The sequence below is a fragment of the Watersipora subatra genome, chromosome 2, assembly GCF_963576615.1.
Source record: "Watersipora subatra chromosome 2, tzWatSuba1.1, whole genome shotgun sequence".
NCBI classification, from domain to species: domain Eukaryota; kingdom Metazoa; phylum Bryozoa; class Gymnolaemata; order Cheilostomatida; family Watersiporidae; genus Watersipora; species Watersipora subatra.
Window position 1 is genome coordinate 13,945,687 of NC_088709.1, and position 25,381 is coordinate 13,971,067.

Below are 25,381 nucleotides of genomic sequence, written 5' to 3' on the forward strand. Positions count from 1 at the left end.
TAACATATTAAAAATTTATTTATACCAACTTGCAAATTCTGTACTTTTGTTGTAGTCAAATACATGAATGAGATTGCGTCGTCGGTTCGTAAACAGGAGACGATTTCCGTGCCATGAATTCCAAAACATGCTCTTGCAAAGGAATACGGACATGCTTGCTTTGCGAGAGTGAAAAGCAAGATGTAGTTTCTAATGGTAACACAAAAACTGAGGCAAGGACTAGAAAACTAACGATCAATGAAAAATTGATTCCTCAAATATTTTAAACGAATGAATGTTAGCAAAATCAAGTTCGAGTAAAAGTATTAATATTGTTATACAGGTATAACTAGGCTATGTAAATTGAAATTTTTGCAACCAACTTAACACGATAAGCATTTTCTAAATCACATTCGACAACAAATACGTACAAGCAATAAAATTGCCAAAACCCACCACGTGACTAAAATAGCGTGGATGTATGTGTGCGACTGATTTGTATTGAGTTTATAATCTCAGAACAACTAGGCCTATTCGTTGACAGTGACAAATCTTAAAACGAAAAAGGACAACATGTTAAGCGTGAGCAGAATATAAGGACAATGAGAACCTACAAACCAACCTGAAAGAAATGCAACCTATAAACAATATGAGAAAAACATCATACGAACAATTTGAAGTGTTGTGTGATTGGAAAATAAGTTAAAATTGTGGGTTGAAAGTTGAATATGATGAAGATCATATTACAATGGCTCAAGTTTTGCATAACATTTTTGTATGAGCAAAATGAGTTGCAGCTATGAACTCAAATGGCCATTTAGTTCATATGATGCAAACTATTAGAGTACGAGTCTAGATAGTGAGCTTGGCATGATGCAGGTTACATGCGATGTATTTAGTTTACTGTTTCTTACCCTGAACATCAAATGATCACAACCAGATGTCAAAATAAATGGAATATGTAAATGTTGGCTGGGCTATGTAAAATGTATATATCCAATGCATGAAAAAAATGACTCGGCAGCCAATGGTTTTGGGCGCATGACTTGACAGATTAGTTAGGAAAGCTGGGGTCGAGGTTTGTCTATGGGGGTTTCCTGAGGGACCTTTGACAGAATTCTGTCTAGACTTGGACTCATTTGGATGATTACGAGCGTACAATGACGTTTATCCTACTAAGGGATGAGAGAGTTTACCAAGCAATACTTGTTTATGCCATGTTGATAGTTGCCGACAAGAGTTGTTCTGCAAATGGTCCAACCGGACAACTTGGCCAGAAGAGCTGTGTCACTCATAACTAGGAACATAGCTGCCTTTTTTCTATCTTTGAAGTCCTGAAATGTAGTAAAAATTTCTCGCCTGACAAATAATATAAAGCTAGATCCTATTTTAAAACATAAGTACTTAGCAAGTTTATGCTGATTACAAACGACAATCGCTTTCTAAGATGCAAATTTATATTTGTTTAAAACATATGTGGAAGCAAAGAGGTAAGGTGATAAAGTAATTCGCAATTACATCAAGCAAATGGAGCTAGCATTATTAATTCTCAATACCTATTTAGACGATTACTAATTAAACTATTTTCCGATGTACTAAACAAATAAAAATGCTCCCAGAGTGAGAATCTTGAGCATTACATCTTTAGCATTTACTATTTCTATTTCTGACCCCTTAATGCACATTCATTCTAGATTCAGATCATTGCATAACTGGCGCGCTCATTAATTCCCATTCAATGAAGCCTTGAATTGCATTTTTTGCCATTGAGGCACTTGATGGTTTTAAAAAGGAACTGCTATTAGCCTGAAACAGTTATTAATTATTTCTATGGTGTTGCTTTCAAAGTTTCAACCTTTATTTCATCGTGGCGATCAAATAGGAGTGGCATTCATTTAGAGGTTTTACGGTAAATTAAAAACATACTGTAAATTCTTGTGTTTAAGTCGCCCCTGTGAACCTAAATTCTTTTTGAAAGATTTGAGATGCGGTTTATACATGCCATCTAAAGATTATGCCTGTAAACTTCTCATGACGCTTGGCGTAAGGTACTTTTTAGAATGTGTGAATGTTAAAATAATTTATTCAGCAATAAAACGCAAGGAAATATCCAATACTTGTAGTGGCGTAAGGTCTTTTGTCGTTGCCACTATCATGCGATTTTTCCAGCACTGCATTCCATTCGTCGAACTGCTCTTCGTCGATGCTAAAAACTGCAGCAGCATTTTGGTTGGCAATTTGCAAAGCTACATTCACAACTTTCAATTTAAATGAAGCGTCATATTTGACCCTTCTCGATGACATTGGTTACAAATGTCACTTGCTGATTTGATACTTGTTTTCTGTGGTTTGCTGTGGAAAGGCAAAGCACTTTCTTTACAAAGGTGAAAACAATCATTGGTCGATTGCCACTTCGTCAGCCAACGCGTGTGTGTGTGTGTTATTTTTTTTGAATTTTTTAAAAATCTGATTTTTTTACTAAATTCTTTTTTTAAATTTGTATTTTTGCAAATGTGCTGTTTTAATTTCAAATATAGCGTTACACTCCTATTACCAGTTTTTCTCAAGGTTTGCTTGCTAAATCTGTAACATTTCAAAGGCTAAATGCTTTTCACGTAGACAATTGTATTATCTCGAGTAGGAATTGCCTTAACATTCTATCTTTGTTTGGTCAGACAAAGTATTAGACAAAGACAGTTCAATGTCTCATTTTTACGTTTGTACAAGTGTCGAGAGGTGTCAGTACCGTCCATCAAAACTTTGAGTACAACAAACTTCTGCTGCAACAGGAACTTTTTTATATACACACTTCTATTTAGTCATAGCTATTATTAATTCAATATATCCACGATTTGTATTTTGTTTTCTCAATTCGTATTTATAGTATCAGAATCAAATCATTTTTCATTGTATTCGTCGCAAAACAGATTTTCTAGCCATTACTTGCTAATTAATTCACATTCAAACACCTTTACAGTTGTTTTATTTTTTCTTAATTAAGCTGCACAAACAGTCTTCTCATGATATGAAGTTTAAAAGTTAGAATGATAAATGTTGTCTATGTTAAAACGAAATTTTGTCAGATGACTTTTTTACCTGGGCAACGCCGGGCATTCAGCTAGTCTTACATATATATTCATTCATGAATATGTTGTTTGTCTGCCTATAGAGATCAGGCTACAAGAAACTATGACTTACACTGAACACCTGTGTGGCATGTAATGTAATGTGGTATTAGCTATCTTAATGCTTTTTATAAAGTCATCATGACTTTCTGAATTCATCTGTCGTTCTACATGGCTAGGAAGAGTGATAAAATCAGATAAAACTTCTCACAAACTTGGTTGTTCTTGTTTACTGGTTCATGGAGTCATTTCATGACCTAATCTATAAAAATTAGTTGCTTTCTCGCATGTGTGTTTCAAGGTTTGTTGTATAACATGATCGGCCTTCCCTAAAAAAGATTTTACGTGACCACACTATTGTAGCGCCACTGCTTCACGTTATGTGTGCATTTCAGGCAAGTGAACATACAGACACATGGTATTATTGTATAGAGTGCAAGGACAAGGCTTACAAGAGTTCCTGTGACCATGTCAAGCACAATAACCATGAATACCTTACTATACAAGGTATGTTTGTCAATGACTTCTTTATGGGCGAATGACACGATAATATGTTGATTGATTAGATGAAGTTTTAATGAATAGACAGTTTAATGAGTGTCTTCACTACATATTTACAGGAAATAGACTGATTCCTCATAAATTAAGCATTCAACATATAAGGTCAAAGGTCATTCAATATATAAGGTCAAAGCTATACTCAAAGCTACATAAAGCTGAATAAGCATAATATCACAACACGCTCAAACATATGCATATAACTCACTTGTGTTTGGTCGTTTAAATATTATTTGGGATTTTTTAAAAAAAAACCCGAGTTTGTGAGCTCAAGAACACACACAAACCAACCATTGGTAATAAACCGTGTCTCACACATTTTGTAAACTGTCTGACCAAAACCAGCTGCTGGTTTATGTGTGTAATACTTTTTGGTATTCGTAATCATAAACAATATTATGTTTTTCGTTACATGCCAAAAGAAAGAAAATATGAAAAGACAGAAATCAGAAATTATTTTAGTGCGTTGAACAACTGCGGTTTAAAAGGTGTAATCGCGTATGAGGTCAGACTGAATGATTGAAATCCCACAATGCTTAAAAGTACATCTTTGGCATCAAATTTAATCCATTGATTCCTTAACAGAGTTTCCTGGTAGCAAGGGATGCAAAACCTTGTAAGAGTTATTTTCCCTGTATTTTGATTGAAGAGTACAACTCCAATTGAAATTCTTTTTAGGTTGTAAACAAGTCTCAAGTTGTAGTCATGTGTTGCAGAATAACACCCACCACAATGAAGTAAACATGGTTAATATTTTCAGTACTTCATTGTTTCATTGTAAGAATGTTGTCTCAGCACTGATAACGTTTTGGGTTACATGCATTTACTATACACTGTAATACATAATTTGACCATGGTAATGCCTTTAAGCAGAGTTGTTGGCACTTGTTATTTATTTGTGTTTTTTTGCAGGTGTATTAATAATTCCAGAATTCATTTCTAATGCAGAGGAGGTGCATATTGTCAATGAAATAGATAAAATACCATGGGTTGACTCTCAATCGGGGAGACGAAAACAGGACTTTGGCCCAAAAGTTAATTTCAAAAAGAAAAAACTCAAACTTGGTAGCTTTACTGGATTTCCCGAGCATAGTAAAGTGCTCCTGGAGCGTATGAAAGAAGTTGAGGCGCTGTCAGATTTTTTGCCGGTAGAAATGTGTAATCTTGAATATGAACCATTGAAAGGTGCCTCTATAGACCCACACTTTGATGACTTTTGGCTTTGGGGCGATCGTCTCGTTACATTCAATTTGCTGTCCAACACGAGCTACACTCTCACGCAGACAGACTCTCCGAACGAGATTATTCTTCCACTGCCAGCACGATGCCTCGCTGTGATCTATGGCGACGCTAGGAATAAATGGATGCATTCTATTGCGAGGCATCACATAAGTTCCAGAAGAATTGGCATTACTGTAAGAGAACTGACTCCTCAATTTCTAGAAGGTGGGTCATCCGAGTCGCTAGGGAAGGAACTCCTTGCTACTGCTGCTCAAACATGGATGCCACCTCTACAGATAATTCGCACGACATAAATGATAATTTATAGTAGTTTTAAACCTTTTCCTTTTTTTGTTCATACCACTTTCTTCTATGACATCACTGCGACACTTGAATGAAACGTATAGAAATGCAATGGTTTGCTTTATTGGGGTTGTCTTTTTATATTGCCCACTACACACGATAGAGCCCAAGACTCTAGGGATAGAAAATTCTGGTTAGCAAAAGTTGCTACTGTACATTTTTACAAATAAAATAATTGCTCAATAATGATATACAGTAAAAAAATATTGCTTTGCAAAAAGGTATGAGTAGATTTCTAATAGACAGACCATCTGTTGCTATAGAATGCTGGCTCAGATCACACTTAATTATTTAACAGTTGTCTAAGATAATAAAAACTCTTTGTTTTTCTAATGCAAAATGTTTATGCAGCATCCATGGACTTAGCACCATTCCACTGAGCACACAGTGGTTAAAATCAGATCCAAATACTCTATCAAAAGTAAGAGTGTCACTAGATTCAAAACTTAGATCTGAGTCTTTTTTACAGTAGGTTATAAAAAGAGTTATTATAGGGAGTTTCCGTTACGGAATATCACATGGACAAGAATAATAATTAAATATTAGAGACTACATGAGGTTCAAAAACAAATAAATATAAATTGATTGACTTAGTGCCGAGAGTAGAGATTGCTATTGCAAATGTTTGACTCATTGTCATGGTATAACGCTTCTCCTCATTACAATTCTACCCTTTGTCCTCTTTCATTTGTATTTCTTCATTGTCATCACAGCTTGTGTAGTCTGGTATACTTTTTATCACTGGTCTCGTCTCATAAGTGTAACTGCAAACATATATACACACATCAGTTTTGGGAATCAGTTCATAATGTCATGTGGTTATCGAGAAGAAAATTAGTAAAAATACAACTATACATTGAACATGGTTAATCCTTTCACTGCTGTATTTTGGGTTGATGTGTACTCAGTATTTTTGCTGTGAAAGCTAGAGATTTTGGCTTACAGCTTCAATTTAAAGTTCTTTGAGGTCAACAGAAAATTCTGCACAAAATCCATGCTTTTGAAGTATGAAAGCCATGTTTAATATTTTTCATAGTTTATTAAAACTGGTTGCAGAAGTAAAAAGTCATTATTGGTACAGCTTGACCAAAAGGCAGACCCGGTCTTCAATATAGAGATATAGTTATCAAAAATATTTGAGGCTGAATGATGAAAAAATTTGCGAGCATGATCTGCAGAAACATGTTCAGGTTGCTGTTTATAATTTTTCTTTTCACCTATGCTACAGGAATTAAAAAATTTGGAGATTTTTAGCGAAGATAAAACTAACTTTTGTTTTGGCAAAATGGTAACACTCTTAACATTATTCTGGCAAAATTTCGAGTAATTCTGTTAATTCTATGATCCTTGATTTCTTTTGTTGAAGTACTAAGGTAAGCTCTCGGAGTGAACAATATAGGCGAGCAGCTTGAATAGCTGTCCGTTGTGAAAAAGTTGAGGCAGTGCATATTTTTGTGTAAACTTACCCATCGGGTACGCGGCATCTACCATGGGCTGCAGTGTCACATGGCTCCACCTTATATTTAATTCGCTTCACTTGTTTCTTCTCTATCTCTATTCGTACTTCATACTTTTTACACTTTCTGAAATGGATAATATTAATATTATTATAATAATATATCTATATTATAATATATATTATAATAACTAATTATTTTAATGCGAATGAGGTTGTTTTGCCATAGTTTGCCAAAACCACTCAAACTCAAGTTGAAACGGCAAATAAAAAAGCTACCCAACAGACAAGCTAAAAGGAGTACAGTTTTGAAGCCTACCTATATTCACAGCGCAGTCCAAACCATCCAGGTGGGCAATAGCATGTGTTGTAGGCTATGCATTTTCCTACTGTTTGGCAGGGCTCTTGCGCACACAAGTCATCATTTACTTCTGCAAATATAATAAATGGATACATTCTACTTATATCGGTACAGGTTGTTGTGACTCATGATACTAAATTAGTTTCAGGACTTGCATATATATTTCTGAGGAGGAAATGATTTAAAGGTAATCTATCAGCCAGCTGGCATCCAATTTGTTTTCCTAAAGTTATGATTGCAAAATTCATTAATTATGATGATATCTCGAATATTCTCTTTTCAAAACTCGAAAAACTGCAATGCCGTTGCGTTGTCTGCTGTATGCTCAAGAAGTAAGCATGCTTGAAGAGATTAACGTATGTACTAGTGGAATGCTTCTAATGTGAGCTTCATATAGAAGAGTACTCTCTAATCACTGTTCCTAGTTAATCTTGGTGAGTACAGATTGCCACAACTCGCGACCGTGTGGGCACCGACTTTCAAATTCGTGAATTCCATTTGCTCTAGTTTGAGCTATCCATAATCGGATTATTGCCAGTTTGTATTCGCTGAGGTTTTCACACACTGGCAACAATTCTAATCTCCTAAATAAAAGTGATCTAGCTGAGCAGTTGATTATTTTCGGAAGGGAAATGTATTTTAATTAGTGAATAGTGGTAAAGTAAAGAAACAGACAAACCGCGGTCTGGTATTCACACGAATGACTAATTGCCAGCTCGAAGAGACTAATTCGATGGGCCTTTTGATGATCAACTCTCTGCTACTGCTTTTGGTTAATCAGATTGTAACAATTTTGGTAATCAAACTCTAGAAGCATTTTTGAACAGCTTCTTCATGCATAATTTTATGTAACTTATGAGTAATTTGAAAGCTTTCATTGATTCACACAGCGTGGCTTAGAATACTTCCTACAATAATAAAATGTTACAACTTACTGTATTGGCAGACTTGTCCAGTGAACCCTTCAGGACAAGTACACTGCTTGGTTCGTCGTTCACAAGTGCCTCCATTGCGACAGTTTCCGCACACATCTAAAACGGGAAGGGAGGGTTTGGCATCAGTGTCAGAACGCAAAGGCCTCGTCATCAATTTCCAGAGCAAATTGACACGTCTTATCAAAACTGGTTGAAAGTAAAATTACCTGATTCACAATTCTTGCCCGTGAAACCTTTTTTGCATTTGCAGACGTTTCCTTTGCGACATTTGCCACCGTTGGCGCAGCCACCCTCACATACTGGTGCTGTAAGATAAAAAGCATGCAAGAGTTATCCTCTCTGAATAGATGCACATCTCATGCTATTTTCCTAAAATGTAAATATGCTACAGAGTTCTGCTAGCATCATTACTATTTTTGTATATGTTTCTTTTTATGTTTCTCGTATTTTAGTGTTTTTTTGCCTAGCCTGAGCTATTCAAGCAAAATTCATTCTTAAAATCGGTAAAACTCTTAGAAGTTATATTGAACTAGGGTAGTTGTACCAAAATAAGTATTCATATCATCTTAGACAGTGCCCCATTGTTTCTTTGCTGCCCAGCTGCTACGCTGTATCACCATGCATGGTTTAGTGCTCTGTACCTTTCATTAATCGATACCTAATTCTCTTGAATATTTACTTTTTGAAAATAAACCGATTTTAGAAAAAACCACTTTTTCTTACCAGGCTTGTGACAGCGGGAGCCTCGCCAGCCTTCTGGACACTCGCATTTGTTCTCTCCGATACACTTTCCTCCATTTTGACACTTTCGGCGACATCCTAAAACACAGTTAATTAATAGCCTATTTGCCTTAAAAGTGAGTGAGAATTTTACTGATTGAAATGGAAAGGGAAATACATGTGGCAGGTGAATGTGTATGAATTAAATTCCTAAGGAAGGTGTGGAATTCCAAGGTTACACGTAATATAGCTTATTTTGGCGAGTCTACAGTCGGAAACATCGCAGATTGATGCTAGCATGACGAGCAACTGTGAATATCAGACGCGAGTAACATTGCGCACTCGGACATCATGATGAATGAGCTACTGGAGCCAGACACATTGGGTGCTAGTACATCCATCAGAATGATAGAGTAATCTATACCGAGCACACATAGCTTCACCATACATGTATCATCTAATTTGTCACCTCAAAAGTGAAATGGTTCGTTTGCTAAACGACATAATAAAAACATCAATTAATATTTTAAAGGATTACCCAGCAAAGATATCTGCCCTAGCAAATAGACTATGTGATAATCCGCAGGTCGTCAGTGCAGTTTGAAGTCAATGCATCTTCAACTTATTTGAAGAATAGTTTCAAGTCGTGATGAGTATAGATAAACATACTCTACAGGAGTTCTTCACGTTGGTCTTATGCCCAAACTCCCTCGTTCACTTCCCTCCCAAACTTCGCGTTGAATTAGCATCTTGTATGATTGGTAATCAATACTATTTCAACATAGACAATAACGACTGATGGCTCCCTGTAAGTGTCTCTTAAGGAATTCGTTAGTAAAGTATCGTATATGATAGTTTGGCGTATTGGGCAACTTCGCTTGGTCTATCCAGTGATAATGCTCTGAATTCTCGTAGCGATAGGCATTGCGTTTTGTCCGTGAGAAGTAAGGAAGAGCCTTATACCCTTGATCAAGTGGGAAATAGCTCACCTTTGTCTTTCTGTTGATGGTCCATGCAGAAGCGACCACCGTATCCGGTTGGGCACTCACACTGGTTGTGTCCTATGCATACACCACCATTGCGACAGAGGGGGAAGCACATCGCTGTAAAAGACAGCACAACCATTATTTGTTTTCTCTATCAGTTCTAAAAGCGATCTTTATATAAAGCACTTTAAAAACACCTAAAACTTCCTTTTTTTAAAATCGACTTAACACTATTTATTGATTGTAATAAGTTGATGGAGTTTAATCTTTGAAACCGAAAATTTCAGCAGAGATTTCAGAATACAAATTTCCAAATGTTTTTTTTTGAGAAAAGGCGTTTTTCATAAAGAATAAATCCCACACAAAGCTCTTCCTCAAAGTTTAGCTAATAGACATTATATATTTTTGTTGTATAACTGGTAATGTTGTTAACTGGTAATAAACTATCTTGAGAGCCTATTACACCAGTTAAAAATCCTTCTTTTGTTTACGAGACTGCAAGGGTATAAAACTGCTATATCTGGTTTTTTATTTGGCACCATTGGTCAATTGGATGCATTGACTTAAAAGCCAACACCTACGTGGCATTTTTGGGTGGATGAATATTTAAATTTAAGTGAAAGTTACTTACGTTTGGTGCATTTAAGTCCTGACCACCCAACATCACATCTGCATACACCTGGGGAGACGCACTCTCCATGAGCACAACCATCCTTACACTCAGCTACAAATCGCAGGCCATCATTAATATCAAATCTCAAGCTATTATTAATATGAAAGCAAACGTGAAAGCGAAACAAAAAATGGAATAGTTATAACAGGCAGGCTATGAAATATCTAGCTACAGAATAACACAGATAGAAAGTTTGCGAAGTTGTGTAAAATGCATCACTACTGTCGCTGTCGATTTCTACACTCTTTCTGACAATCTAATTTTTCAGCTAGATAACCAAGATAAATGCTTCTGTTTTTAATAATTTTGTGTCACCAAAGCCACTAAAAATAAATTCCAAAAACACCATAACTACATCCACCATCATACGTTTCAGTTCATGAACCTTTCTGTTACGACAACCTACAATTCACTATTCTGACTCCTCCACAATATTATTAGATTACCAAGTTTGCAAACAATTTTGTTCAACTCACACAATAGTTCCTGATTTCTGTTTTCTCATTTTTGTTTTGGCGTGGAGTGGAAAACATCAATTTGTTAGTGAGTTACTAATGGCAACAAAAAATATACATACATGTATTTCATGTAATGTTTTAAGTGATGCAATAAACAAATCTCTTAAATAACCAACTTACAATCTCTTCCAATATTGAACATATAACTGGTCAGGTGACAAATAAGGGTAACAGCAGGTCAGCTACCCTTCACCAATTGTATTAAATTCTCTCTAAGCGGAACAGACGGATTACTACCCTGAAACCTAGATAATCTTCACAAAGCACTTCCATTAACACATTGGTCGCTACTTAGTGGACAAACATATTATTTTCTCTTATAAAACCAAATACTGCAAACGTCTTTGGATTAGCTACTGGCTTGTCGTTTGAGGTTCGACTACATCACTTCGGTCACACAGTCATTGAGTGAAATCTTGCGGAAGACCAAAAGTATTTATTTGAGCAGGGATATAGGTTTAAAATATGAATTGTGACCCTGTGGTCTCGCCCGGTTTCTCTTCAAAGACATTTGAACGGATTATAACACCAACTCAGGCACTTGCTCTTCCATAATTGACAGTTCATGGGCCGTGCTTTGCCAAGTGGGTTACTCAGAAACCCTCTGATGTTTGACAATAAACTTGGTTCAGTTTCCTTATTGTGAGATAATTTTAGCCTTTAAACTTTAAAATTTTTTAGCCTTAGAGCATAAGAAGAGAGAAACTCACCTATTTCACATTTCTCTCCGCTCCATCCCTGCTGACATTCACAGACTCCGTCATCAATGCACCTGCCATTGTTTTCACAGCTACACTCTAAAAACACAATTAAATTCTTGCACAATATTTTTGATTAATGCAAATTAAAATAATCACAAAGGTTTCTACGTTTCTGTCAAACTGGACATCAGATGTGTTTCAATAAATTTCAAAGCTTATGCAGACATGAAATGGTGAAAAAAGTTTGCAAGTTGTTCATCATCTTCCTGTCAGATCAAACCCTCGTGTTTGGAATCACCGACGCAGAGTACAAGAATTATAAGCTAAAAACTCTTTCGGGTATTATAAATTACAGCTTGAAAGGTTCAAAACTCAGCATAGTGGATGCAGGCTGTAAATTTTCAAATTTAACATATTATACCAAGCTAGCACGCTGGCAGTCCCATGCACCATGAGAGATCATAATGTGTAATAACTATGCGCGCAGTTATTACACAGTGGAAAGGTTGTCAAGTAGGACAGACGGTAGTGCGCATAGCTTAGAATCTGAATATCTGGGTTCATTTCTTGTGGGGTACGATCTTTTTTCCTAACACTCTTAGCATGACTTTGGATAGACAGACCGAAGGATCCAACTCTTATTATAGTAAAAGTTAAATTATTTTATAAATTTCCAATTACACAAATTAAGTTTGCAAGGAGTGCTTATAAACAGAAATGAAAACTGTAATTTCTTGCTAGAGCTGGCGAGGCAAGTTGGAATGTCGCCAGACAGTAGTTATCTATTTCCATCTTATTATGTGGTAGGACCACTTATTCATATCTTTTTATTTCATTATCCCAAAATCACCTTCGTCTCATTATATTTTTACCCAAAGTCTGCTAGTCTGGCCCAAAGATTAGAATGTGAAAGGGTACGAGACTGTTTCTTGTTTGTTTTACGATTCTTATCACTTGATGATCATAATTATCATACATACAATTATTTACAGATAGCTAGATTACTCTCCTTTCAATTACAACCCAACACTTGGGTCATCTGAATAGCTTCTCTTCTTTTACAAGCCTATAATTTCTTTCACAAGTTTTCTGACCACACTGCTTGTATCGCGGTTACGAATAGCGAGAAAAGGAGACGCCAGTCTGGAGAGAAGCCCACACAGTAGCGCAAACTGCCTGGTGTCCAGTGATATCGGCCTGCGGCACCTAGGAGCCTGATTTTATCACAACCCGTTTGTAAACTAAAAGATTAGACTGAGAACCAATTACGCTAAATAGCAAAGCTAAGAGTTGTAAATAAATGCTGGTCTATCGGCAGACATACCACACTGTATCTAACAGACAGTGTCTGTATTAGAATGGAATGCAGTCATTTTAGAGAACTGCCATGCTCTAAAAATGAATTTGGTTGCTTGGAAGCAAAGATTTTGTTACATTTTTGATGAATGTCAAATTGACAGCGTGGTGGCGGCTTTATTTGTAAGTTAGTTATTCAACTTGTACCTTATAACTACATGTAACGATTCATAATTTCTGTCTCTAATCTTTGTTTTGGCATGTAATTAAAAACATCATTTCGTTGATAATTACTTATGCCAATAAAAAGTTATACATACAACTAAGTACTGCAATCCATAAAAACGTTTAAAGAATTTTAAATATTGTTGTGTTTTATGGAAAATGTTAACCACAAAAGCGGTGTGAGTTTTTTTTATGAAAGTGGACCTAGGAGATAAAAGACAGTCGAGACAAGTAGACTCACTCGCATTGCTCAGCAGATTACGCAAAAGTATAAATATCGCGTTTATGCATTTAAAATTAAATTGTAATACTTAAAGCGGCTTTGAGAGTAAGAAATTATACTAATGATAATAAATCAGAGGTGACTCGGTATAAGGAGTTGACATATGAAGGCGTTTTTGCAAATCAATACCAGAATGCAACATCCAGCTTTGAGACAGGCAGTTTCTGCTCGAGAATGGTTGGCAAAGGGGCTTTGTGGTCTCGATGGTTGGATGCTTGGCATCCATCCCCACACCCAAAATGTCCTGTTAGAGATGCTAAACATCGTGTCACCAGATTATCAATCACTTTCTAATTTGCTCTTGTCTTCTCGCCGAGTCAACCAATATTTAATGGCAATTAGCATCGCCGTGTGAATTATTAATAGGTCCGCCGGAACACTAAATATTAAATAAAGTCTTACCTGGACACCTTCCAGCGTAACACTGCTTTTCATGAGTCCGAGGAACATAGTATGGTATGCAGTCGTCTGCGTTTATACTCTCATCAAGGCAGAAAGGTATTCTAGCCTTAACTCCAAAGCCACAAGACACGCTACACAAGCCCCAGGTTGACCATTCCCAGTGTTCTAAAAGCGACGTGATTTGATAGGAAATAGGAAGTTATTTTGGCATTCTTTTTAAGTTATTCGCTTTAAAAAGACATAGAAGAAAAGAACGACTGAACAAGCCTCCAGTCTATGCAAATCATGCTCTAATTAAAATAATGAAATCCATGAATCATGCCCTACTTTCCCACCATTACGTGGAGACATTAAGCTATAAATATGAATACAAATGCGAGTTAATTGCGAGAGAAAGTCTTTGCTCTGACACAGGGACAACTGACACTAATGAAGAGATGGTAAGATCTTGGCCTCCGCCTACCTAAATAGTTGACAGCATGGATCTCCGCAAGGGATGAGGAACTTTGGCGGGGCGCCGGATCCTCATTCCGTTCGACGGTCTCTCCCCAAGTCACAGATTGGCATTGGGAGGCAGCATCGTTAGGGTTAGAGGTAAAGACCAGCTGGCTCAGTGCTCCCTACAATAGCGTATGTATCATCATCAGGGTATGTGGACTGGAGACACTGCCATGGTATAGTCACACTGGCAAGAAGCAAACTCTTATAAGTATAATAAGTTAAATAATATAATAATATAAAGAATATAATAAGTATGTATTTAATATGTCATACCTCATATCGCTCATCTGCTCCTCTATCCATAGCGAACATTCGTGAGCCGATGAGCAAAGTGGACTTGTAGACGTTGGGTATGAACGGTTCAGCTGGCAGAATCTGCACTGTACGTGGCAAGCAGTTGTAATACATGGTGATGTTTCTCCCGCTGACTCCGAACCCAAACTGATGCCATTGACCATCATTAATGTTCTCATCAGGCAGCGGTATTGAAACGGAACTCATTCGACCGGTACTGTGTAAGACCTCTAGGGTAGGCGATGGGTAGGCCTTGAGTCCGAGATAGAGTCGTCCTGCCGAGTCGGACAAAGAAAATAAATATTGCCCTTCGCGAGGATATTTTGTCTTTCTCGGTCGAATTCTTCCCAGAACTGAGAACCGCTGAGGCCATAAAGGGCTGAAAACCTTAGGAGTAGATACTTGTCCGTAGAAATTGGGCGTGATGTCATAAATCATGTGTCCACTTATATTCACAGAAATTACACCTTTCTCCATATTTTCAAAATCGGCCAGTTCTACTACATTCTTCACTCCTACAAGCAAGTCATAATAGGGTGAACCAATAAATAACTGAGCAACTCTCTCTACACCGAGTGACAGAATGGTAATCCTAATGGACTCAGCTTAGCTAGCTTTTCCTCTATCGCAGACATTCTGAAGCTTGTAATAGATAGATATAAAAGGTAGGGCTTTTTACCAGAAACATTTCATAGTCAAAGGTAACGAAATGTCAACCAGTATGTGGTCAACTATTGTCAACCAGTATAGCTAACAGACTTTTGATAAAGGGATTATAAGAGGGTGAAATAAGCGGTGAAGAGAGGTCAATAGTTGTAAGAAACTTGTCCCTGCCATTTAAGACTATCATAGGATAACACAACGCCTCTACATGGGATTATGGAAATACATTGTATTATCGGAGGCTTAGATGGCTCTATACTCATAACGACTGCACTTGACTCGCCAGATGACTCGAGCACACCACTCTATGTAGGGTCTATATATAGCATCTAGACAGCGAATCAAACAGGAGAAGGTGATTTCTAGAGATGGGGTCTCTGGCAATATTTTAATGGCTACTGAGTAAACCAACCGCTTCAGGATTGTATGGATTATAAACAACATCAACTCGATTGTGTAGATTATGTTATTTGGCTTTAATCAACTTAATAATTTATATGAAAATGTCAAAGCGATTTATGTTTACATTAATTAGTAACAAAATAAAGCAAACGTTATGTCTATCAACTTCTGTTTTGTTTGCTGGCCTTTTCAATGCCTGTTAAGTGTACGGATGTATCGCAATTCTTACGTGCACGAATCATAGATGGGAGCGAAGACAGACAGCAGAGCGTTGCAAGCTAATGCATGAGGAGCCAGCGGAGAGCCCATATTTATTTACCTTGACAGGATATGACGTTGCACTCTCGTTTCTGCGTGTTGTGTCCTACGCATTTTAAAGGAGAAGCGATTGTACACCGTCTCACTCTTTCTTGAACACCCTGGCTACCACAACTCTGTGAGCATGCTGACCACTCGGACCAAACCTCATATCCTGAAAACATACCAGTATTGATAAACGTTTGCACGCTTTGAAGAAGGGGAAAAGATTATTAAATATTATCGTAATCAGTTGACACAGTCGAGCTGCACCTTATTGCAAGCTCTTTCATCGAAAACGCCATTCATAAGCGGGCATAGATAAAAGAAGGAGCAGTTCATCAATAACTAATAATAGATTCGATCAAGCAAGTATTTTGATAGTGTGACTTTTGTTTACATAGATGTAATGAGAGCTAATTACGAGCCCATTAGCTGTCTGAAAATTCTAGAGAGATAAGCCCGATAGATAATAAGATGAAAGAAAAAATCAATCATTGTTTTACACCGGATTACCTGAAACACTAATTAATTACCTAATAACTCATTAGTTTTTGACAAAAAAACAATGCTAAAAGAGTAAATTAGTACGTATTGATGGTGCGTGTGATACGATGCGAGCAATAAGCCTACTGTCCAATTACAAATGATCCGTAATAATACCAATACTTAATCTTCAATCAGGTCTGAGTTTGTCTTTTGTCCACTCACACATTGACCGGCACATGATTTCATTACTTTAACGAGACTTTGGTCCAGACGTTTCTTCATAATATGGTAAAGAAGTTACTTATTCGGCTGATTTTGCTTTTGTTTTACTTGTTCTCAAGATTATCATTAGACGCACCGCTGACTTTGGGAATATTTCTTCGAGACCAACTTCGTTATTAATAAATTCTTTGCCTTTTGAAAAGGTTCAGCGTGTCTCCTAAATGCTGTGTGGCACATGTTCTTTACGCGCATTGAATGGCCATTTAGTCAATTCTGCTATCTCACTAGTGTGAAGGTCCTCCACTTCTGTCTGCAGCCTCTTATAGTCACCATTCAACATACTAATTGTTCGTTACGTATTCATTAATAAATAGTGTAATATTTAAATCACTTGGTTATCAGTTAACATCAGCGCATCTTACCAATTACCTCTCCAGTCATTTTAAATAAAAAAGTAAGGCAAGAGTTTCTTACATAAATGTGAGGTAAAGAGATCATTGTGGTACGCAATCTCTAGTGCAGCCAACTTTGCGGCTCTTCGGAGACAGCCGATAATTATCATATATTTTATTAATTTAACTTATGCATAGTTGTTTATTACTCCACACGTCTGGAGGCGCCACGACCAGTTCAGTGTTGCTAACAATGCCATTGTCTCTCGGTGCTAATTGCTGTTATTTCATCAACTCAACTGCAAGATTTAAATGCCTTCACTACAACTAATCTTTTCCCATTGTCAAAATATACTCGAAGCTCGTCAAGCTTTCGGTGAAATGACATTGTTTTTTAGCGAATAACATCCTGGCATCCGACGCTACTTTTGGCGACACAGGGACACCTCCAGACATGTACTAGTGTATTGTTCACGCTTTAGCTTGGTCACAACTTAAAGTTGGACAATGTTAACCTAGCTTGTGCAAAAATATGCAAACTAATGATTTTGGCAGCGAAACTTTAGTAAAAACTGAAACTAGAGTCGTTTTGCATAAGTAAATGATGTCACATCTTGGTAACAAAAACTTTACATAAATATAAGTGATTATTTTTTAGTGTTGAATTTCATCTTCATCGGCATAATAGGGTACATTGCTGGTCACATGATACTAGTTATAGGCAGGTAGGAAGATAAGATGCAAATATTATAACTCGATCAAATGCCCTACCCTCGATTGCTACAGACAAATCAGACAGTCGGGGATTAGTCAACGCTGTCTGCTGACATCTCGCAAACCCGTCTCTTCAAGAAATACCGATAGTAATACAATTACAAGTACTTGTTTTGCTTATTATATAATATACTAAGTCTGTGTCAATGCTATTTTAGTAATGCAAACAAAACATTGGTACATTGCTGCTAAAACATTCTAGCAGCAGACAAGCACCTCCGTCTTTATGATATAATTTACGTCTGCTACTTTTAGCCCGAGGAGTTTACACAATTGCGTAAACAATAAATTTTTTGGCGAACTGAATAAAACAATAGTCATTTTGTTTCGTAAACCAAATGGCCAAAAATTGAAAAACTTCATGATTCTTGTAGACCGACCATCAATGAATGATGTAACGTGTTTGCACGCCCCTGGCATTGAACATTTGCAAGAGATGAATGACAAATTAGCATTCTATGCTAAATGATAAAACATTTTGAGGGCAAAGCGGGTAAGACTGAGTCGCTAAACATGTAAATGATGTCCCTTGCTAAGCGATTCCGGCATCCAGTGTTTAACAGGTCTATTGTGAGACACGCAGGGATGTCATTCAAATGTGCCATTATCATTTTGGTAATAAATTGATCAGACAAAACGAAACAATGCCAACAACCAGGTGTTTCGCTGCTTATTGCAATTTACGACAGCGGCTAGACTTGTAGGACGAACCCGAATGATCCACTCAATTGCACTCTCATTGCTTTTTGATAGATTTTAACAAGAGAAAATGTTGAGTTCGAATGAAGGTTTCATTTATTAATAAAGAACACAGGTGTGAATTGTTTTACCTCCCAAGCACGCTCTGCACCCTAGGACATGCTATCTGCCCGCAGCGAGTAGCTAGTCCCACAACAGAACATTTTTACTTAGAAGAACTTGAAAACTTTTTCGCATCGTTTATTAATTTTAACGGTCGATTGATAGTGAATTAAACTAACGACACAGGCACTTCCTGAAGAGAGCTCTCAGCACCAATGCTAAAGATTTCCATAGACATAATAATTTGTATCTTAGAGGCCTATTCAGCCTGCCTGTCACAACTTCAAATAAATTAGATCAAGACCAATTCTGTTGAAACACCCTCGTCAATCTAAGCTCAAGTGCACAATTAGATTATATATTGCTTACCAAAGTTGGTTAAAATGACTCGATCTTCCATCTGCATTGTCCAGGCCTCAGCGGCGCCGAAGAGGTCAGAGTAGTGAGCGGAGAGGTGATTGTCAACAACTGTTAGGAAGAGCATGTAAACTTGATTTCCTTTGAGGTCGGCGAAGCACATGGAAAAACTGCCAAAGTTAGTTATTCTGTAAATATTGTCAGCGGCTAGAGAGTCCTGAGGCAGCTCTGATATTTGATCTTCACCTTTTAGGCTTCTGAGTATCTTGAATTCTACTGCGTAATTTGTCAAACTGTCAGCCAGGTCCTTGTACGATTTCGTAACGTATCCGACAACAACTATAGGTGCTTTTGCAGCTCTCTCCTCTGCCGGCAGCATGTCCCAATCGAATGCTTGCGGACAAGCATTCGCTATTGTCAAAAGCGAAGCCAAAAAGGCTGAGAATCGCACGAGCAGCATACTAAGTGTGAGAGCTTCTGCTAGACAACGTACAGCGTACTTACTTGAGAGTCTGTTTGGTGAGATGCAAGAGTAACCTGAGAGCTGACAGGTCTCGAGAAAAGATTAGACTTCAAGTATCTCGAGTCTTCTCCGAGTAAGCTCCAGTAAGGAAATGAAAAAAAATTCAACAGTTTTCCTTTTTAATGGATAAATAAGTAAATGCAGCATTAATTCGCTAATGATAAAGTATATGTGAGATCAGCTAATAATATACATGTATCTGTTATTAAGCCAAGCCCGCCTACTTTCTTGATGATGGGAAAACTCCGCCCTCTTTGTTTGGTATAATACAGTAGTGAGGAGCAACGCACCAGCTTCTTACGCGTGATATTGAGGTGTTTGCATTGCTCATCACACTCGACATCAACTCGCACTCATTTCACTCTCAGCTCTTTTCTTTTGAACGCTGCAAAATGAATCAAAATGCATTGACTGCTTAAGCAAACAATTGCCCGTATTTACAAAACACAGGTTCAGCAGGTAGGCATGCCTTCATGCATTCACACAAAAGGGCGCCATAAAAACATAGAAACTGCCTCTATCCTCCAGTGAAAGCCGAAAATACCTTAAATAGATTACAACTACAAGCTTGGGTGCCGAATCTAAATTGAATCACTCATTTCCTGTGAATGAACCTGTCAAATCAAAATAAACTATGTCAACCTTGAATTTAACCAGGTCGATATTCAATTTAAACGTGTAATAACAAAGCGAGTGAATATATGTCACTGTGGGACTTGCATTGAGAACTTTGTAATCTTTGTTGGTTCCTGGCTGTAATCCCTCTAATTCCACAAAAGGACATCACTTGAGTAGCGGTCTTACCTAATTATTGAATAAATATTGAGAGAGGCCGAGTGTTGTGCAATCGCGTATGTAGTCGGGGTTGCTGTTGTTTGTACAGCTTTTGAGTTCGGCGTATAGCTGGTGCCACCATATCTTCGTTGGTTAGTAAATTAACTACCGGCTACTGTCTTTTTAATCTTATGAAAGCTCCCACGTCAAAGACTACCTTCTCATGAGGAAGAGAGACTTCAACCTAAAACTTTCTCACCACAAACATTTTAAAAGCCAACGCATCACTTCCTACCTTTTGACCAAAGAGATTATCAGTCATTCGGCGGAAACCATTCTTTGCTTCTAAAATATCTATCTCAAGTTTTAAAGGCCAACTGCCGGTCACATGACTGTACTTCGCATTCATGAGTCATGTTTGACTCACTCTATTGCATAGCGGGTTACATAATATGATTGTTAGGAGTGTCAGTCGCCATCTTTAATCGAAAAAGTGGTACAAAAAAATCACCATTTGTCATATGGCTGGTTAAAAAAGGCTGCCATGAATGTTTTTGTGTCGCATTGGAGAGCCTCTTTGAAGCTTGCTATTGATGACACACTTTTCAACAGAGTCACAGTATGACAACCGACTCACCTATTGCACAGTAATTAGGTTTCCTTAACCAGCGGTTTTTTTAAGGATAATACAGAGGAACTAAGAACTGGACTAGGATCACAGTCATTAGATACAAAGACATCAATGAAATAGCTCGAGACCCTAGTTTTCTCCTGATATAGTTGGAAGAAGGAAACTACCATCCCTCAAAACTGTCGAGTTGAGTATTGAGCATTTTCTACAATATCAACTAGAGGCTACTTTTTCAATTTTTTTTATTATGCACTTTTTCTCAATGCATTTTATTTAGCTGTAAGTATATTTGCATAATAATGTTATGTAGTCTAAACATCAGCTGCGGTTCTGATTTTTGTAATGAAATTAAATAATATCTCAGAATGCTTACGCGGCTCGTTTGGCTAAGAAGTAGAAGTCAATTATTGCTAGCTGGGAGAATGAAAAACAAAGACTTCTAAAGAAGTCAGCTTTTTATATGTTTATCAGAGACCTTGAGAAACAACATCATTGTATGTGGAACATAGAGTTAATACAAGAACAGTATAGATTTGGTAAAGTTTTTTAATGTACTTTATGCAAATCGACCCGCTTCTTCGAACTTCACTTCTCTGGACTATCAATTGTACGGACAATGTCGGGAGCTCGGGCAATTGTCTGATGTGGCCATGTTTGTCCGACAGGTGACGCACGCAACGCATGTGAGTGAACTTCCCACCAGAGTGTTGTAGCATGATTTTTGTTTGTTATTGTTACTGTTATTAATATTATACTGTATACCCTGTTGTATGTATAACCATATCTTATTGTCTCATGTACACTGTATATGCATATTGTAGTATATTGTAGTCTAGGAGTATGTGAGACTAGATAGGCTGTTTAATGTACAGTCCACAGAGTGTTGTACTGTAACTTTTGTTTGTTATTATTATTGTTATTAATGTTATACTGTATCCTATTGTAGGTATAACCATATTTTACTTTCCTATGTATACTGTATATGGCATATTGTAACCTAAGAGTATATGTATGAGACAATATAAGTTATTTAATATATGGTACAGTACTCAATTTTTAATGTCCAAACTTTTTCAATGTCTGGACATGACTCAGTCTGTATTAGTTTAAACGAACGAGAGTTATCTGTACCTTTATTTATTCATAACTTGGCTGTGTGTGATAACTTTAAAAGTTTTAGTCTGCCCTCTGTCATCCAATTAAAAGGTCTGAAGACAGATCTGTTGTTAACAAAAGATCAATGTGCTATCTCCTTCCACAGGAAGAAGAGTTTCATTGTCACTTTTCACTACAGCGACCCATGTTATCTATAAATTGGTAACGAGATAACATTGTCGGAGCATCACAATTTGTAACAATTTACTATTTTAAAATTACCATGATTATTTTTTAGTCTAACTATTTCAAGACTGCCTGCATGACCAGATAACTTTTTAAGTAGGTCTTGATCAACATGGTATGAACTATGGTATATGAAACATCAAGTATATTCATATAAACCCCATTCCTTACAACTGACTTTTCGGATAACCAAATATCCTGCACTCAACTTACGCTGGGGTGAATATCAGTTTAGCAATCTGTATAAGCAATTATGTTAGAACATTTAAAAAGTTTCAATTTCTATAACTTATTATTCAGATAAAGTAAATAGTGTCTAAATATCTGCATAACAATGACCTATAGCAGGAATGGCCAAAAAGTGAAAGTGAGTCAACCTGCTCATTTTCTGCTTTTGTATTCTGTCATAATTTGAGTATTTCCAAGAAAGGGATCTATTTTCATCCTAAATGATTCTCAGTTATTAATAAGAATTAGTACGAAACCATACCAAATTATGAAAAACATCAAGGGTTATATATTAAACCTAAACCTTATAAGGAGAGAATAATGTTTAAGATTTCAGAAATAAGATCTAAAATTTAGATTTTTTAAATTATATTAGACTTGTTATGTTATGTTATGTTATATTATATCACATAACATTGTATTATAATATGTTCTATTGTTTTTCACAAGTGAATAAATATTCGATTATTATTGGGTAATTTAGAGGAAGAGAGCGAATGCATGCATTGGTTATTATTGGTTATTATTGGTTATTAGAAATAACGCAGCTTTAAAGCGCCAACCATTCAGGTGTTCATAATTCAAACACTTAAGAAGTGGCCAATAAGGAGTTGACTGAAAGCCGTATATCAGCATATACTTTCACTCAAGGTGTTGAAATGTTAGTGTCCTGGAGTATCCTCCCTCGAATGTCTTTATACCTTTTGTAGAATTGGTGGTATAACTCTACACAGCATGAATGACTGCATCATATCATTGAATTGCTATTAAAAACAACAATGAAGGATTGATGAATGGGATATGTAGTTTAGAGTATGATATAGTAGCAATATTGTAGTACCGGAGTCATGGCTTGGCTAAGTAGTATCAGTCTCATAGCTGGTCTAGGTATATCAGTCACATGGGTGGTCTAGGTATATCAGTATCATGGGTGGTCTAGGTATATCAGTGTTATGGGTGGTCTAGGTATATTAGTATCATGGGTGGTTTAGGTATATCAGTGTCATTCGTGGTCTAGGTATATTAGTCTCATGGGTGGTCTAGGTATATAAGTGTTATGGGTGGTCTAGGTACATCAGTGTTATGGGTGGTCTAGGTATATCAGTGTCATGGATGGTCTAGGTATATAAGTGTTATGGGTGGTCTAGGTATATTAGTCTCATTCGTGGTCTAGGTATATCAGTATCATGGGTGGTCTAGGTATATCAGTGTTATGGGTGGTCTAGGTATATCAGTGTTATGGGTGGTCTAGGCATATCAGTGTTATGGGTGGTCTAGGTATATAAGTCTCAAGGATGGTCTAGGTATATCAGTGTCTTGGGTGGTCTAAGCATATCAGTGTTATGGGTGGTCTAGGTATATCAGTCTCACGGGGTGGTCTAGGTAATAAAGAAATTTCGTTATTACTTGAGAAAACCACTAGGATAATCTGAAAACACTTGCAGAATCATCTTATTACTTTTGATAAACTCCGTTTGCTAGTTTTATGGGAAAACTAAAAATGCAAAAACTGCAAGGAATAATCTACGAATGACTCGAATATACTAGAGTATTGGGTGACCTCCGCATACATTTGTGGTAAATGACCTGGGAGATACAGGCATGATCAGATTAACAAAACAGAAGCAATTGTAAGCTCAACGATTCACGTGTAAAGGATCAGCAGTGCCTGTGTAAGTCCTGGGTGGTCGAAGGATAGAAAAACCACGGCTGAATTAAAGCTACAAGATGTCGGGATAAAGAGGAAAGTATTCAATTATGATTAATATCTAATTTAGAAGGTGTGCGACAAAAACAGTAGTTTTTGATGCTTGAAATGCCACAGAGCTTTTAATACTTTTGAAGTACTTCTGAAGCTTCCCCAAGACACAAACTAAGAAAGTAGCATGTCAGCTGTAAGATATGAACTGTGGGAGATTCTACAAGGTGACAAGAGTATTCCAGATACATGTGCGTTAGCATCTGACCGTCATAGCTATCTAGTTTATAAAAGACATTAATAAATAACATTTATTAATATGATTAATAATATATTAACGCTAATAAAAACAGAGTGACTAAAACTTATATAAAACACGACATTGTTATTTACAGCTAGTCAGGTTTTGGCTTCGATAACAACAAAAATACAAATAATTGATTAATTGCTTCTTGAATCGGTTGCCAATTTATTAGATTTCTGCAACAAGAGCTAGTAAATTTTATACAATGTTAAATTTACTAGTTAACAACTTTATCTAGAGTTATTGAATACAAAGTAAGATGTGAATTATTTTCTCACAAAGAGCACAACTTGGATCATTGTAAGGAGTCCGTTTGTCGATTTATTCTTTACTAATGTTCGCATCTCAGAGAACTTTACGTAAAATTTATTTGGGCTCAATTATACTCGAGCTTGTGATTATAGAAGACGATGAAGACCTTGAATTTACTCCTTAATGAACGTACCGCATCATTCAATGGTGAAAAAGTTGTCGGTAAACAGTCATTGATTTTGAATTTCCTTGAAATATCATTGAAAACATATATGGCTAACGATCTGTGGGAAAAGTCAAAGGCTACACGCTTGTGTGTGTATTCACCCTCCAAAGTACATATAGTTTTGCATCATTAAGTGATTCTGTGAGCACTTTTACAAGATCTAAATCCCCTTTTACTAAAATCTTTTATGCAAACAGAAAATCGCCAGGCTGGCTGATGTTGCTAATGATAATCGCTAGCAATCCATCTGTAATGGGCGGAGCTGATTTGTCCTAGCTATGCGAGCAACAGAAGACTTTCAGATTACTATAGCACAACATTACTGTAGCCCTATTATATCATGTTGTGTAATATAATTTTATATTAAGTTATAATATATCATACATTCTACAAAAGTTACTTAAAGTAC

General features: G+C 36.8%; 2 protein-coding genes across 5 annotated transcripts; one reads left to right on the top strand and one right to left on the bottom strand.

Annotated features, from left to right (window-relative positions):
• The first annotated feature begins 82 nt into the window (after positions 1-82).
• LOC137386811 (alpha-ketoglutarate-dependent dioxygenase alkB homolog 4-like) lies at positions 83-5,579 on the top strand. 2 transcript variants are annotated; one of them, XM_068072962.1, is made up of 3 exons: positions 83-212; positions 3,500-3,611; positions 4,575-5,579. In XM_068072962.1, the coding sequence occupies exons 1-3, from the start codon at positions 114-116 to the stop codon at positions 5,195-5,197; spliced, it is 834 nt and encodes a 277-aa protein (XP_067929063.1). In that variant the 5' UTR covers positions 83-113; the 3' UTR covers positions 5,198-5,579. The 2 variants fall into 2 exon arrangements, with proteins under 2 accessions (XP_067929063.1, XP_067929064.1); XM_068072963.1 differs by having other exon boundaries at positions 100-195.
• A 141-nt stretch (positions 5,580-5,720) lies between these two features.
• On the bottom strand, positions 5,721-19,616 carry LOC137386810 (uncharacterized). Of its 3 annotated transcripts, none has more exons than XM_068072959.1 (14): positions 19,007-19,616; positions 15,982-16,134; positions 14,577-15,112; positions 14,266-14,422; positions 13,803-13,967; positions 11,606-11,692; positions 10,336-10,428; positions 9,708-9,821; positions 8,722-8,817; positions 8,210-8,303; positions 7,999-8,123; positions 7,022-7,133; positions 6,713-6,829; positions 5,721-6,010 (listed from the first exon to the last, which is right to left on the bottom strand). In XM_068072959.1, the coding sequence occupies exons 1-14, from the start codon at positions 19,452-19,454 to the stop codon at positions 5,914-5,916; spliced, it is 2,394 nt and encodes a 797-aa protein (XP_067929060.1). In that variant the 5' UTR covers positions 19,455-19,616; the 3' UTR covers positions 5,721-5,913. The 3 variants fall into 3 exon arrangements, with proteins under 3 accessions (XP_067929060.1, XP_067929061.1, XP_067929062.1); XM_068072960.1 differs by having other exon boundaries at positions 7,999-8,094; positions 8,205-8,303; XM_068072961.1 differs by lacking the exon at positions 15,982-16,134 and having other exon boundaries at positions 7,999-8,094; positions 8,205-8,303.
• Between the last annotated feature and the right edge of the window lie 5,765 nt (positions 19,617-25,381).